This window comes from Martes martes (genome assembly GCF_963455335.1).
Source record: "Martes martes genome assembly, chromosome: 8".
Taxonomy (NCBI): Eukaryota; Metazoa; Chordata; class Mammalia; order Carnivora; family Mustelidae; genus Martes; species Martes martes.
The window spans coordinates 5,753,274-5,766,010 of record NC_137895.1 but is presented as its reverse complement, the minus strand read 5'-3'; the positions used below and the strand labels follow the sequence as shown (position 1 = coordinate 5,766,010).

The 12,737-nt window shown below is 54.6% G+C and overlaps 1 protein-coding gene across 1 annotated transcript in view; it reads left to right on the top strand.

Moving 5' to 3' along the window:
- The window catches only part of MPPED1 (metallophosphoesterase domain containing 1), a gene marked incomplete at both ends in the record, with an annotated part of 74,028 nt that overhangs the window by 20,042 nt on the left and 41,249 nt on the right, over nt 1-12,737 (top strand). Inside the window, one exon of the mRNA XM_080811822.1 lies at nt 1,810-1,995. Within this exon, the coding sequence (XP_080667948.1) occupies nt 1,810-1,995 (186 nt within the window). The remainder of the gene's footprint in view (nt 1-1,809; nt 1,996-12,737) is intronic.

The window sequence follows — 12,737 nt, the reverse complement described above, 5'->3', positions numbered from 1 at the left end:
AATGAATGGATAGATGGACGGACGGGTGGATGGACAGACGGACGGGTGGATGGATGGATGGATGGATGGGTGATTGGATGCGGAGGGAAGAGGAAGAGTCCCTAGTGCCTTCTTGCTGGTTGCCATCGGACTGGGACTCGGAATCTTCCTCTTCTCCTTGGTCACACTGTGCTCGGACCTGCTGGGGTTTAAGTCGGCTTGACCACGCCCCTCAAGCACCAAGGGGGCTCCCTCCCGCCCTGGCACCGTGATGCCCTGCAGAGAGGCTGGCTCAGTGCCTCCGACTGGGGTGGATAGAGCCTGCTAATGCTCCCTTGCACATTAGCATGCCGAACCCACGTCTCTCGTAAGGTGTTAATTAAATTTCTTCGAAGTATATTGTCTGAAAAAAAAAAAAGGATAATTAGAAAGATGTCTTTAAAAGTATTTATGTAACTGATATGGTACCGCTTTTGGTTTGCCGCATAATTAGATTTAAACACAACTCCTCGAGCGGCATACTCATTTGGAGAGAGCTGCTCGTTGAAATGTCATTGCGTTGTTTTTAAGAGTTTTGAGCCTGGCAGAATCATTCAGCTGAGGAGGCTGAATGTGGTGGGGGGAGCACTGAACTGGGAGCACAGAGCTGGGTTCGTGTCCCACAGTCTGCCTTTATTCCCCGGGACGCTGGGGGCCACTCGCTCACCGTCGTCGTCGTCGTCGTCTGCGGAACCAGGGGGCTATGACGGGCTTCCCGGAACAGGAAGTTACATCTCTGCAGCTGTTTTAATTTTCTGATAATTTTTGCTTAGTGACGTAGCTCGATTTTACGGTCAAGCAAAGCAAGGCCAAGCTGAAGGTCACACATTGGTGATAAGGGGCCGAGCTGGCATTCGAAGCCTGGTCTTCTGATTCCAGCGCCCTTTTCCTACACACCCCTGGAAAGCTCTTGTTTTTGTTTTGTTTTTAAAGATTTTATTTATTTATTTGGAAGAGAGAGAGGAAGAGAGAGAGAGCATGAGCTGGGGGAGGGGTGAAGGGAGAGGGACAAGCAGACTCCCTGCTAAGGCTCGATCCCAGGACCCCGAGATCACAACCCGAGCTAAAGTCAGACGCTTAACCACCTGAGCCTCCCAGGCGCCGCTGGAAAGCCCTTGTTTTAAAGAGTTTAGAAAAACTGCCTGGGTTTCCTATGCTCCCGTGAAATCCCCACTTTCCCACCGGCTCTCCCTGGACACCATGTGTTCCTAGGGGCCCTGAGGGGAGACAACTCTTTCGCCAGGACCAGAGACTGTGGCCTTTGCATTCTTGGTGTGACTGATGGCTGATGGCTGATGGGGGTGAAACTGGTTCTTAGGGGGTGAAGAAGAAGCTTATTTTTCTTATTATAAAGCCCAGATACAGCATGAACACATATATATGCATCTGTGGTGGTGAAATCTCATGGGAAGGGAGCAAGCAGGAAAAAGCATCTAAAAAGGCCCCACAGCGGGGGATGGGGGAGAGGGTTAGCGCTGGCCAGACAGCGGGTCAGCTGTCACAATCACACCGAGCCTACCAGTGCTCCCCACTCCTTACCGCCTTCGACCCTCCGAGGGCTCCGTGTTACAGAAGGGAAACTGAGGCCCAGGGGGAACACACAGTTTTGCCAGGCTAGCGAGCAGGAGAGTCAGGACTTGAACCCCCGAGGGCCCATTGGGAAGGCCAGGCACACTGTCCGTGTTTGGGCTGGGTGTGGTCCGAGCGGACGGGGCCGTGGACGGGGCCGTGGACGGCAGCTTCGGCCCTGGGCTGGACACACCCCACCTGCGGTGTCTTCTCTTCCCCCAGGGTGGACCCTGTGCCTCACGATGCCCCCAAGCCCCCCGGCTACACCCGCTTCGTGTGTGTGTCGGACACCCACTCGAGGACCGACCCCATCCAGATGCCGTACGGCGACGTGCTCATCCACGCCGGCGACTTCACAGAGCTGGGGCTCCCGAGCGAGGTCAAGAAGTTCAACGAGTGGCTTGGTAGGTGCTGGGTAGGAGGTGGCCTTGCTCTGCTCCCCAGGCCTCCCTGACCTCCCGCTCTCTGTCACACCTCCACGTCTCCTTCCCCAGCCCTTGTCTCAGCCGTGATTTGTGTGTGCGATTCTTTTGTCCCGGGAGACGCCCTCCCGGAGGGATTTTGCCCGGGTCTCTTTATGCCCCCTGGCACGTCCGGCCCCTGGTGCCTGGTACAGGTAGGTGTTCAGTAAATAATCGGTGTGTGAATGAATGAATGAATGAATGGGGGAATGAATGAATGCCTCTCTGGGAATGGCACTCAGCTGACTGTACCGCCCACTGCCCTTGCGACAGCTGTCCCCGAGGCGCCCGTGCCATCCCCTCCCTGGCACAGCTGTGGGGAGGGCGCTGGAGCGCCGTCCCCGCGGTGGGCGCTGGTGGGCGGATTTATAAGCATGCCCTCAGGGATTTGTCTTCAGCTTTTTGCTTTCTTCCCAAACAAAAAAGGCATAAATATGGAGCGCCCCTGGGAAAAGCTGCTTGCCCGGAATCCGGAGAAACCTCAGAGCAGGTTGTCTCTGCCACGGCCTGGGGGACAGATGGAGAGCCCCCGGGCAGCCTAGCTTGGAGGTGTGGGTGCAGAGACGGCCCAGCCCTGCTCCCTGGGCTGCTGGCGGGTCCTACCCCCTGGGGCCTTCCTGCCGCGCCGCTGGCTGTTGGCTGGGAGCTCCGAGAGCCGAGGGCCAGGAGCGACCCCGGGAAGCTGCAGGGAGAGAGGCCTGACTCTACCAGTCGAGACAAATATTTACAAGCAAGGCCTTCCCCTCCACTTGGCAGGCTTGGAGCTTTAAATATTGATTTTTGGAATGGGAATTTCTGTCCAAATGCCCCATTTGGGCTGCACCGTGGGGAGGCCAGGGTGGGAGAGAGCTCCTGCAGGGTGGGTCGGCCGCTGGCTTCTACCCCGCCCCGTGCTGTCTGCTGGCCCTGGCCGCCCCCTAGGAGGGGGTCCTCGCTGGCTTCTCGTCCCCCTTGCTGTGGGTCTCCACAGCTGTGAGGCTGCTCTTGGCTGAGCCAAGGGTGTGTGTCCGAGGCAGACACCAGTCTCCCACCGCAGGCCAGACACCATGTGTCACTTTATTGTTTCTGTCCACTTGCATGAATGAATGAATGAATGAATGGGTGAATGAACGAATGCCTCTCTGGAATGGCGATGCCGGGGGCAGACACACAGCTGTGTGTCCCAGCATATGTGACTTTTGGGAACTGGGTGAACTTGGGGACGGTGTCGTTTGTGTCCTGAAGACGCAGCAGAGGATGCCGGCCCGAGGTTCTCACGCTGAGGTTCTCCAGGGTGGGGCCGGTTTCCGACGAGCCCTGGGAGTGGACAGATGACCCAACCAGGTGGGCCACGTGCTGCTGGTGCAGGGAAAGGGGGCTGTTTCAGGCCGAGGGGACAGGGGAGGCCAGACGTGCTGGCGGACACTGGAGAGGAGCGGCTGTGTGCTGTGGCCCGTGTAAGGGGCTTTGGGACTTTGGGGGTGAGGGTCCTGGAAGAGAGGCCTGAGTGACCACGGCTCGGAGCCTCAGGATCACTGGGGGCTCAGGGAGGTGGCACGGTGAGGTGGGCATTTCAGCAACGTCGTTCTACCTGCCCCTTCACAGAAGTCAGAACAACCATGGGCATTTGGGGGTCTTCCTAATTCGCACGTGAAGCTGCCTTGACTTATTTGCCTGAGTTGTTGCTGGGCGGGGGGTGTGAGCTTACAGAGGGGGTCTTCCTTTTAGAAAAAGTTCCTTTTCCCCAGGTTTCTCCCCTTGGCTGTCTCAGAAGTGTTTGCTGATGCATTCAAGTGGGGTTGGTGGGGTTGGGGGGGCTTTAGGCCCAGGAACGAGGAGCCCTTTGCTACTCAACTGAGTGGCAAGGAATGTGCACATGAGTGAATGTTTAAATGGAAGCAGCTTCTAGAAGTCCATTTGCAGCTGGCTTTTTGGGAACCTGCTTGTTGTACGAGACTCATCCCCTGGGGGCTGACAGTTCAGGTCCCCTGGGGGTGGTGGTCATGGCTGAGAGGCGGGTGGTGCACTCATCGGCCCGTGTAGCTTCATCCATCGGACACGGGTGCATCTGTAGATAGCTAGTGTTTCAAGAGTGATAATATGTGATAATATGCCCTTGGTATGTGCGGTCAAATCACTGAATCCTGACAACAGAATGAAGCGGGAGCTGTCGTCATCCCCATTTTGCAGAGGAGAAAACTGAGGCCCAGAGAAGTGAAGTGACTCGCCCGAGGCCACACAGATAGGAAGGGGCAGAGCTAGGATTCCAGGCCAGGCCGCTGGACTCCAGAGCCGGGCTCTTGCTAACCCGTATCTCCTTTCTTGCTCCTCTTAGAGTGAAATCTCGGACCCCACGTAAACAGGAAGACTTTGCTATCTGGGACCAAACGTCCTGGGTCTGCTTCCTGCCCCGCTAGTTACAGAAGCCACGTGACCACTCTGAGCCTCGGTGGCCTTATTTTAGAGATGGGTGGTCAGACTCTCCTTGCCACCTCCAAAGAGGGAGGCTGTTTGCAGGCTCCGTTGGGCTGGAGGAATTGACCGAGTTTTATAAACTGTGAAGTGTTGCAGACATCATGCTCTTGCCTCCAGGAGCTGACGTTTGCCAGATCAGGCCTTGCCTTGGGGTAGAGTCAGGGGTCATGGGTGGGTCCCCCAGGACGTGGGGCACATCTGATCATGAGGTCCTGAGGCTGGGCAGCGGGGAGAAGGCCTAGAACAGTTTGTGTGCAAAAAGGTGTGGAATTTCCGAGAAATCTTGATGTATGATCTCAGCTATGTTCACAGTTGAGACACACACACACACACACCTGGAGAAAAGACCGGAAGGAGTCCGTCTCGGCCACGTGTGTCGCAGGCACTGGGGTGACAGTGGGGCGGGAGAAGCAGGGCACACTCATATTCTGGTGATGGGGACATGGTGCCTCTGGGGAGGCAGGCTCGTGTTCGCATAGGCCTGTGGGACCTATAGGGCCGGGGACCGGGGTTTGGGGTTGACTCTATGTGCAGTGGGGATTTGCGGGAAGCCCATGGCTCGGAGTGATCTTTAAAAAGGTGTTTGAAGGCCTGGATTGTGGAGTTAGAGTGGAAGCAAGGAGACCAGTGAGGGCAAAGTCTCTGGAATGTTCCAGAACCGATGTCTGCGTGGGAGGATCTTGGGGGATTTTCTTCTTTATGGTTTTCTCTCTTCTCCACCTCGATTTTCTGTAGGGAGCATGTGTTATTCTGGTGGCATCATGTAAAGGCAACAGTAAAATCTTATTTAAAAAAAAATATATATAGTTTATTTATTTGAGAGGGGAGCAGCAGGCAGAGGGAGAAGCAGACTTCCCACCGAGCAGGGACCCCGATGCGGGACTCAATCCTGGGATCACGACCTGAACCAAAGGCAGATGTTTAACCAACTGAGCCACCCAGGTGTCCCCAAATCTTACTTTTTTAAAGAAATCTTGGCCTCTCCGATATCTGGTGCAGAGTGTGTCCTAGGGTGGCGTAAGGGCAGCACTGGCCTCAGGCCAGTCCTGGTGTCCTGCAGCCGCTCAGGAGGTCCCCTGGAGCCCTTCCCAAGGCCAGCAGAGGCCCGCCCGCCTCTCACCCAGGCTTTTCTCCTCAGTTAAGAAGGTTACGGATTTGAGATTCACAGCCGGCTTCTTCCCTGTTCAGGGACGTCATGGAAAGCATTTAAAATCATATTCCGGGGGCCACCTCCAGACAGACAAGAGGAGATTTAAGAAATTAGTACAGGCCTTCTTTATAAGTCAAGATTAGGCACCCGGCTGGGGGTGTCTAAATTCGAGCCGACTTGAATTTGCTGACAGGTGCATTGCTCTGGGCTTGGCCGTGAGCGGTGACCACGTTCTGCCCCTTTACAGGGTTCTTTCTGGGTCTGAGTTTGGTGACGGGGGCGTGGTTGGGGGAGTGACGGTTCTCCTGAGAACACGGTTAATATCTTTCCCATTGGTCGTTAATATCCCAAATATGTTCATGAAATATATTCACGAAATAGAAATGCCAGCTTGATTCATAAATGTTCTAGTGACAGCTAAAACATTGCTAGAGACAGGCTTCTTAGCCATAGGGAGCAAAAGGGACAACGAAACTTGCTGAAAATGGAAAAGAATGTGCCAGAAGCTCCTTGCTGCTCCACAGCTAATGACCCCAGTGTCACCCGAGCCACACTGGCTGACTGCAGTCCCTGTTCTCCACTCTGGGCCTTGGCTCATGCTCTCCTCCCAGTGGGGAACCTGCCTCCTCCTCCAGCCCACGGAATCCTGCCCCGCCCCGTTGGGCGACACTGGTTTCCTTCCCTCTGTGTACTCAGAGCTCCCCATTCAGGCCCTGGGGGCGGCCCTCAGCTCATGGCTGGGAATTATCTGTGTCTTCATGCCCTGTACCCCACCTAGGCCGTCAGCCCCTGGAGGGCAGGGCTGGACCTCATTCCCAGCAACAGCCAGCACTCGACCCCGGGAGGTCTGGGACAGAGGCTGTGGGCTTGGGATGGCCAGGAGTGAGGGGCGTGCTGGTGCACTGTGAGCCCGTCACTGCGTACCCAGCCCGCATACACAACCAGTTGCCATGGTCGGGGGGGGGCCAGCAGCAAGAGGGGGCTCTGAGGAGGGCAGGTTGCTGCAGCATGGAACTTGGGGTGGGTCTGAGAAGACCCAGGGTCGGAGGTTGAGTTGGGATCTCCATGATGAGGCCAGGAGCTAAGGCCAGCAGGGATCTGGACCCAAGCAAGGGGGGGCCAGGTGTTCCAGGTAGGCGTGTGGGGTCCCCCTTGGAGGCCGGGGCTGCTGAGGGCAGGAGGAGAGGCTGAGCCCCAGAAGCACCCACCTCCCAGGATGCCAGCTGGCCCAAGGGGTCGACGCCACGCACATCTGACCCCAGGCGAGGACACCAGGCTGTGGGCTCTGAGTGCTGGCCATGCTGTCGAGCGAGAACTGTGAGTGTATGAGCTGATTTGCAGAGCGCCACCAGGTTCGCTGTCTGTGACCAGCGGGTGCCGGGCTGGCCTCCTCAGGCCCCCACCAGGAGAGGTCTGCAGCCTCTGTACCCCCGCCCCCGCCCCCCAGCTCCCACCACCTCAGACCCCTGCACGGGCCCCGAGAGTGACAGCCCGGAGGCCACTGGTGGCTTGTCCTCACCTCTTCTCTCCTCTCCTTGCTTCTCGGTGGGGCTGGACGTCGCCCCGTCTAACTCGGGTTTGCCTTCCGTGGTTCCCACACCACCGTCCTCTCGGCACTGGTCCACATCCATCCCCTGTGTTCCTTGTTTTGTTCCGGCCCGCTGAAGGGGGCTCCCCCTGGGGGGTCAAACTCGGTCTTTCCAGGTGACCATCAAGGGCCCCCAGCACTTGCTCCAACCCAGACACGCAGACACCTCCCCCTCTCTCCGCAGTCAGCTTTCTCTTTGAGATCAGCTGACATATTGTTCAGTCTTCCTAAGATACCTCCTCCTGGCTGGTCACCGGGATTTCAGGCTCATTCTGTCCCAAACCTGTGACCTGTTGCCATCGGCCCCCATCCACAGCTCCTCTGCCCTCTCCCTCCCCTCAGAGTCTGGCGTCCGCTGTCATCGTTATTCTGACTCTGCGGCTGCTGCTTGTCCCCTCCACTGCGTCTGTCACTTGCTGAGCGGCGATAGGCACCCCGCCAGGCTCGCCTTCCTCCTGTAGGATCCTGTGAGCCCCTGGAGGGTGGAGATGGTGGCCTGTGCTGACCGCAGGGCCCTGCGTGGCCCCGAGAGTGCTCAGCGGGAGGGTGTTTGTTGAATAACGCATGGCGAGGCCGTGAAGCGAAGCGGGAGCGGCACGCCACTTAATTAAGTGGCGCCTTCCCCTCCGCGGAATCAGGCAGGGGGAGGAAGATGAGGGCCCGGTAATGGAGTATTTGGAAGTTATAATTAACTTTTTACTGGTGCCCTAGCATGAAGCGATGTATAAGACAATATAAAAGGGGTCCGAGGATTTAGTTAAATAGAGCCGGGTCTTCTGCAAGTAAACCCTTAATTAAAATCGGGGAGGGAGGGAGGGAGGGGGAGGGCAATGGAGACGTCGCTCCGAGGTGGGGTCTGGTTCTTGCCGCACCTGCTCCCGCGCTGAGGCCCGAGGGCTGCAGAAACGGGGCCGCCCACGGTCCTTTGGCCTGTCTGTGACGCAGTCCAGGAGCCCGTGGAGTGGGCTTGGGGGGGGCGGTGCGGGGCTCTGGAAAGGGGCAGGGCGCTGGCCCCCCCAACTCAGGAGCTGGAGGCACAGGGATTGTTAGAGTTTGTGGGGAATGACTGTCTTCACTGCGGCCAGAGGCGACCACCCCCTCAACCACTTCTCCCCTCTCTGTCACCTTCCGCTCTGTCCCCAGCAGCGTGTGCGAGGCCCTGCTTTTGTCTTATTCCTTTTTGCTGTAACTTTCTGACCCCCATGGTTCCCTCCTTGTCTCACCACACTTGACCGTGACCTCACCCCACTTACAATGCTTCATGCTCTGTACTTGCCATGCACCATGCCTCCTGACCCCTGCTGTGCCGTGGCGTGGCGTGGCGTGGGGGGGCATCCCCTATTTTCGGTACCAGGTGCAGAGACAGTACCTGGCTGGCCCCATTCGTGGAGAACAAGACAGTAGCTGGCTTCCCCCAGCCCTTGCCAGCGTGCTCTCCAGGCCACAGAGCCTTCCTTCCCACTGTCAGGCAGCCCGGGGTCGGGGCAGAGGGGGGGCTCTTGGCTGTGGCCGGCCGACTTCCCCAAGGCTGTAAGCAGCTCAGGCTCTGCAGGGACAGGCCTCACCCCGATCCGCGGTCAGGACCGCAGCCTCTTCGCTGGAGCAGGGCACGGAGCACCGAAGTCAGGTTTCCCGGGGCCCACTTCTGGCTCAGCCCCTCACCCGCCAGCGGACCTCGCTTTCACCCCACTGAGTGTCCAAATGCCAGAAAGCGTGACGTGTGGACCGTGTGTTACCTAAGATCCTTCTGGTGCCCCAGGTCCCCATTCTTCCTGGCCTCTCGGCCCTCGGTGGGTCAGTGAGGGTCTGCCTCTCCTGCTGGGCTGTGACCGTGGGAGGACAGGGGAGGGCTCCACGCTTACCCCAGTCCATACATGTCTTAGGAGCCCCCTGTGTTCTCCGGTTCGGTGTTGGAGGCTCAGGCTCAGGGATGACCACAACAGGTGCAGTCCCTGCCCGAGGGGCCTGGGGACAGATGCAGGGCAGGTTATAAAGATGAAGTAAATAGGATCGTTTTGGCGATTAGATCAGTAAATCAGGTGAACAAACAGGGGAGGTGATAGTGACTGGGGCAGGGGTTTATCTGACACAAGGTGGCCCTGGAAGGGCCACGAGACTGAGCCCAGCGGGCACGGAGGCCCAGGCCTGCTGACCAGCAGCCTGCTCCTAGAATGAGGAGGTGGATTATATTTTATTTCTTTTTTAAGATTTTATTTGTTTATTTGACAGTCAGAGATCACAAGTAGGCAGAGAGGCAGGCACAGAGAGAAGGGGGGAGGAAACAGGCTCCCTTCTGAACAGAGAGCCCGATGCGTGGCTTGATCCCAGGACCCTGGGATTATGGCCTGAGCTGAAGGCAGAGGCTTTAACCCACTGAGCCACCCAGGTGCCCCAAATTGTTAAGGAGGCCAATGGGGCTGAGGCGGGAGAGGGATACAGTCTGACTCAGTGTTTCGAAAGTCTCCTTTGGCTGCTGGGTAGAGCTGGGCTGTGGCAGGCAGGGAGGACTCAGTACTGGGAGAGGCTGCACAGGTGCGGGGAGCTGGGACTGGCCCTGGGGGCGGCTGTGGACACAGAGCTCGGGGCAGGCTTTGGCTGCAGTTTGGAGGCGACAGCAACAGCATTTGCTGCTGGGAGGTACGTTTGGAGGGTGCCAGGGATTGCTGGCCTGGCGTGAGGCAGGCACCCCACGAGGAGAGAAATTTGTATAAGGCGGTCACGTCAATCAAAATGTTCAGCCAACTCTTTTTGCTTTTTGTGTTTTTTTATTTTTTTAAGATCTTGCCATGGTCCTCACTGAGTATGTCCAGTGGGATCTAAAGTGGGTCCTGGTTCATTGGCTCGTTAGTTGGACACCACGGCCTGATTCAGACCTTTCCAGAAACGTGCAATTCTCGCAAAGACTTGAGATGGAGTATTTAATACAAAAATTTTCTTGGACTTCGGTCCTCATGTCATTGCTGGCAACTTTCTGCTCAGGAGCTGGTCGGCACTCAAGGATTTTGGTTGCAGGTAGCACAGGGGCCAACGAGATGAGCAGGTGCTCGCCTAGGTGTAAGTGACCAATGGGTGAACGGTACTGCCGAGATTGAGTGTTCACTTAAAAAATTAAATTTCTACATTCATAAACAAATTCTTCACACAGCCAAAGTGTGTTTCAGGGGCTAAAGGAGAGAAAATTACTTTCTAATAAAGATGGAAAAAAAAGTCTAGATTCTAAGTTGTGGTCCAGTGACTTTGACGAGCTGTAATTACGGGAGCTTCACATTAATGTGTACGCCTCTTGAAAGGTGTGTTTAAGTGCTAATTACCCTTTAAAAAAAAAGATTTTATTTATTTATTTATTTTAGAGAGAGGGAAAGAGAGCAAGGGAGGGGCAGAGGAGGAGGGAGAGGGAGAGAGGGAATCTCAAGCAGACTCTGGGCTGATATTATCTCACGACCCTGAGATCATGACTTGAGCCAAAATTTAGAGTCAGATGCTCAACCAGCTGAGCCATCCAGGCGCCAAGTACTAATTATTTATTTACAACAGAATGATTTTGGAGATGAATGAGACCCACTGGCGTGTGTATTTTTGTGTGAGTGTTTCAAACACGTTTTGCAAGATTATCATCCTAAAAATTTCTGCCTTAAGTTAAAAACAAAAACAACAGGGGCGTCTGGGTGGCTCAGTGGGTTAAGGCCTCTGCCTTCGGCTCAGGTCATGATCCCAGGGTCCTGGGATCGAGTCCTGCATCGGGCTCTCTGCTCAGTGGGGAGCCTGCTTCCCCCTCTCTCTGCCTGCCTCTCTGCCTACTTAAGATCTCTGTCTGTCAAATAAATAAATGAAATCTTTAAAAACAAAAACAAAACAACAAAATTTATGTTTACACAAGGTTCAGATGCCTATCTCTGAAAGGCCTGGGCTCTCTGAAAGTTCTTCCTTTGTTTTATTTTGTTATTTTGGAGGATTTTTTTCTTGCTTATCTATATCCCATTTTGTGCTGGAACATTTGAGGTGCTTTATAAAAAGAATAAGAATAATAAAATGGTAGAATGTAAAGGAAAAATGAAAAGCCAACATTTAAAAAAAGAAAAGAAAGAAATTAAGAGTAGTTCAGATGGAAGGCCCCGGGCTACCTGGACCCTGTGAACTGGAAATCAGAGTCTGAGCTTCCTGGGGGCCAAAGTGAAAAGGGAGACGCATTTGACAAATGGCTTTTGCATTTGGGGGAAGGAAATGTGTAAGTCCCTCTGACTGATCTATCCCGTGTGTCGTGTTGGGTGTCTATCTCATTCGGCTGTGAGTGTCTTGAAGACCAGATTGTGCCCCTGTTGTTGCTATGCAGGACTATCTTGGTAAAGATTTTTGTATTTGGACAATAACAGGGAATATTCGTTTGACGTTTCCCAATATTAAACCGTTTCTGTCCATTTCTGGCATTCACTGTGTGCTTACCTCCCTTTGGATTGATTGAAGTTCCTTTTTTTCCCCTCTACTGGTTTGGAAATTTTACATTCTTTTTCAATTTGTTTAGTAGTTACTCATAAATTTTTAATATGCATCTGACTTAACTCAGTCTAAAATTAATCAACACCTCCATTCTTCCCTGAAGGTCCCTGGAACGCACCCACCCCATTCGCTTGATGCCATCTTATATATCTTTGCTGCCTAGTGTCTCACTTCTAATTTGGTTTTAAGCCTGCCCTGAAGTAGGCATCATCATGATTATTAATAATAATTGTTTCCAGTTTGTACTTGATTGTTTACTCAATGTATGTTTGCTGGGCACTTGCTATGGTGCTGGGCATGGTTCTGGGCACTGGGGGTGCAGTAGTGCATAAACAGAAGGTGGGCCAAGGACAAAGAGAACTCTAGGGTGTTGGACAATCAGGATAAGGGGTCAAGACAGGACCTTCTGATGAGGTGACATTTGAGCAAAGACCTGAACGGGGGGAGCCAGTTAGGGAGGACATGCTGGGCAGAGGCAACAGCTCTGAGTCAGCGGTGCTGGTGACACCTTTGAGGACCCCCGGACAGGCACCCAGTTGGATTGCCATGGAGGGCTTGAGCGAGTGAGTGGGGGAAGCAGAGACCGGATGGGGGAATGGGAACCAAGTAAGGAAGGTCAGGTGGCTTCATGTAGAAGTGGCACTTGAGGGAGACATTGACATTTGGGCAATGTTTGCTCAAATGAAGGGTGGGTTCAGGTCTTCCAGCTCGAAGGGGCAGGCTAACCAAAGGTCTGAAGCTGGAGCTCTGCCTTGCCATTGGTTTGCATTCATTCACTTACTCTGCAAACATTTATCAAGGACCTGTCTTGTCCTAGACCCTGTGCTAGGTGCCGAGGATATAGTGGGTAGCAAAACAAACAAGACTTTTGCTAGAGAGACATATACATAAGGAAACACCATGGCATGATGGAGACAAGGTGAAATGGTAGCCTGTGACCAAGTTAGACCCATCTAGGTTTAACTCAGAGCTCACCTGCCTCCCACGTGTGAGACCATGGGCA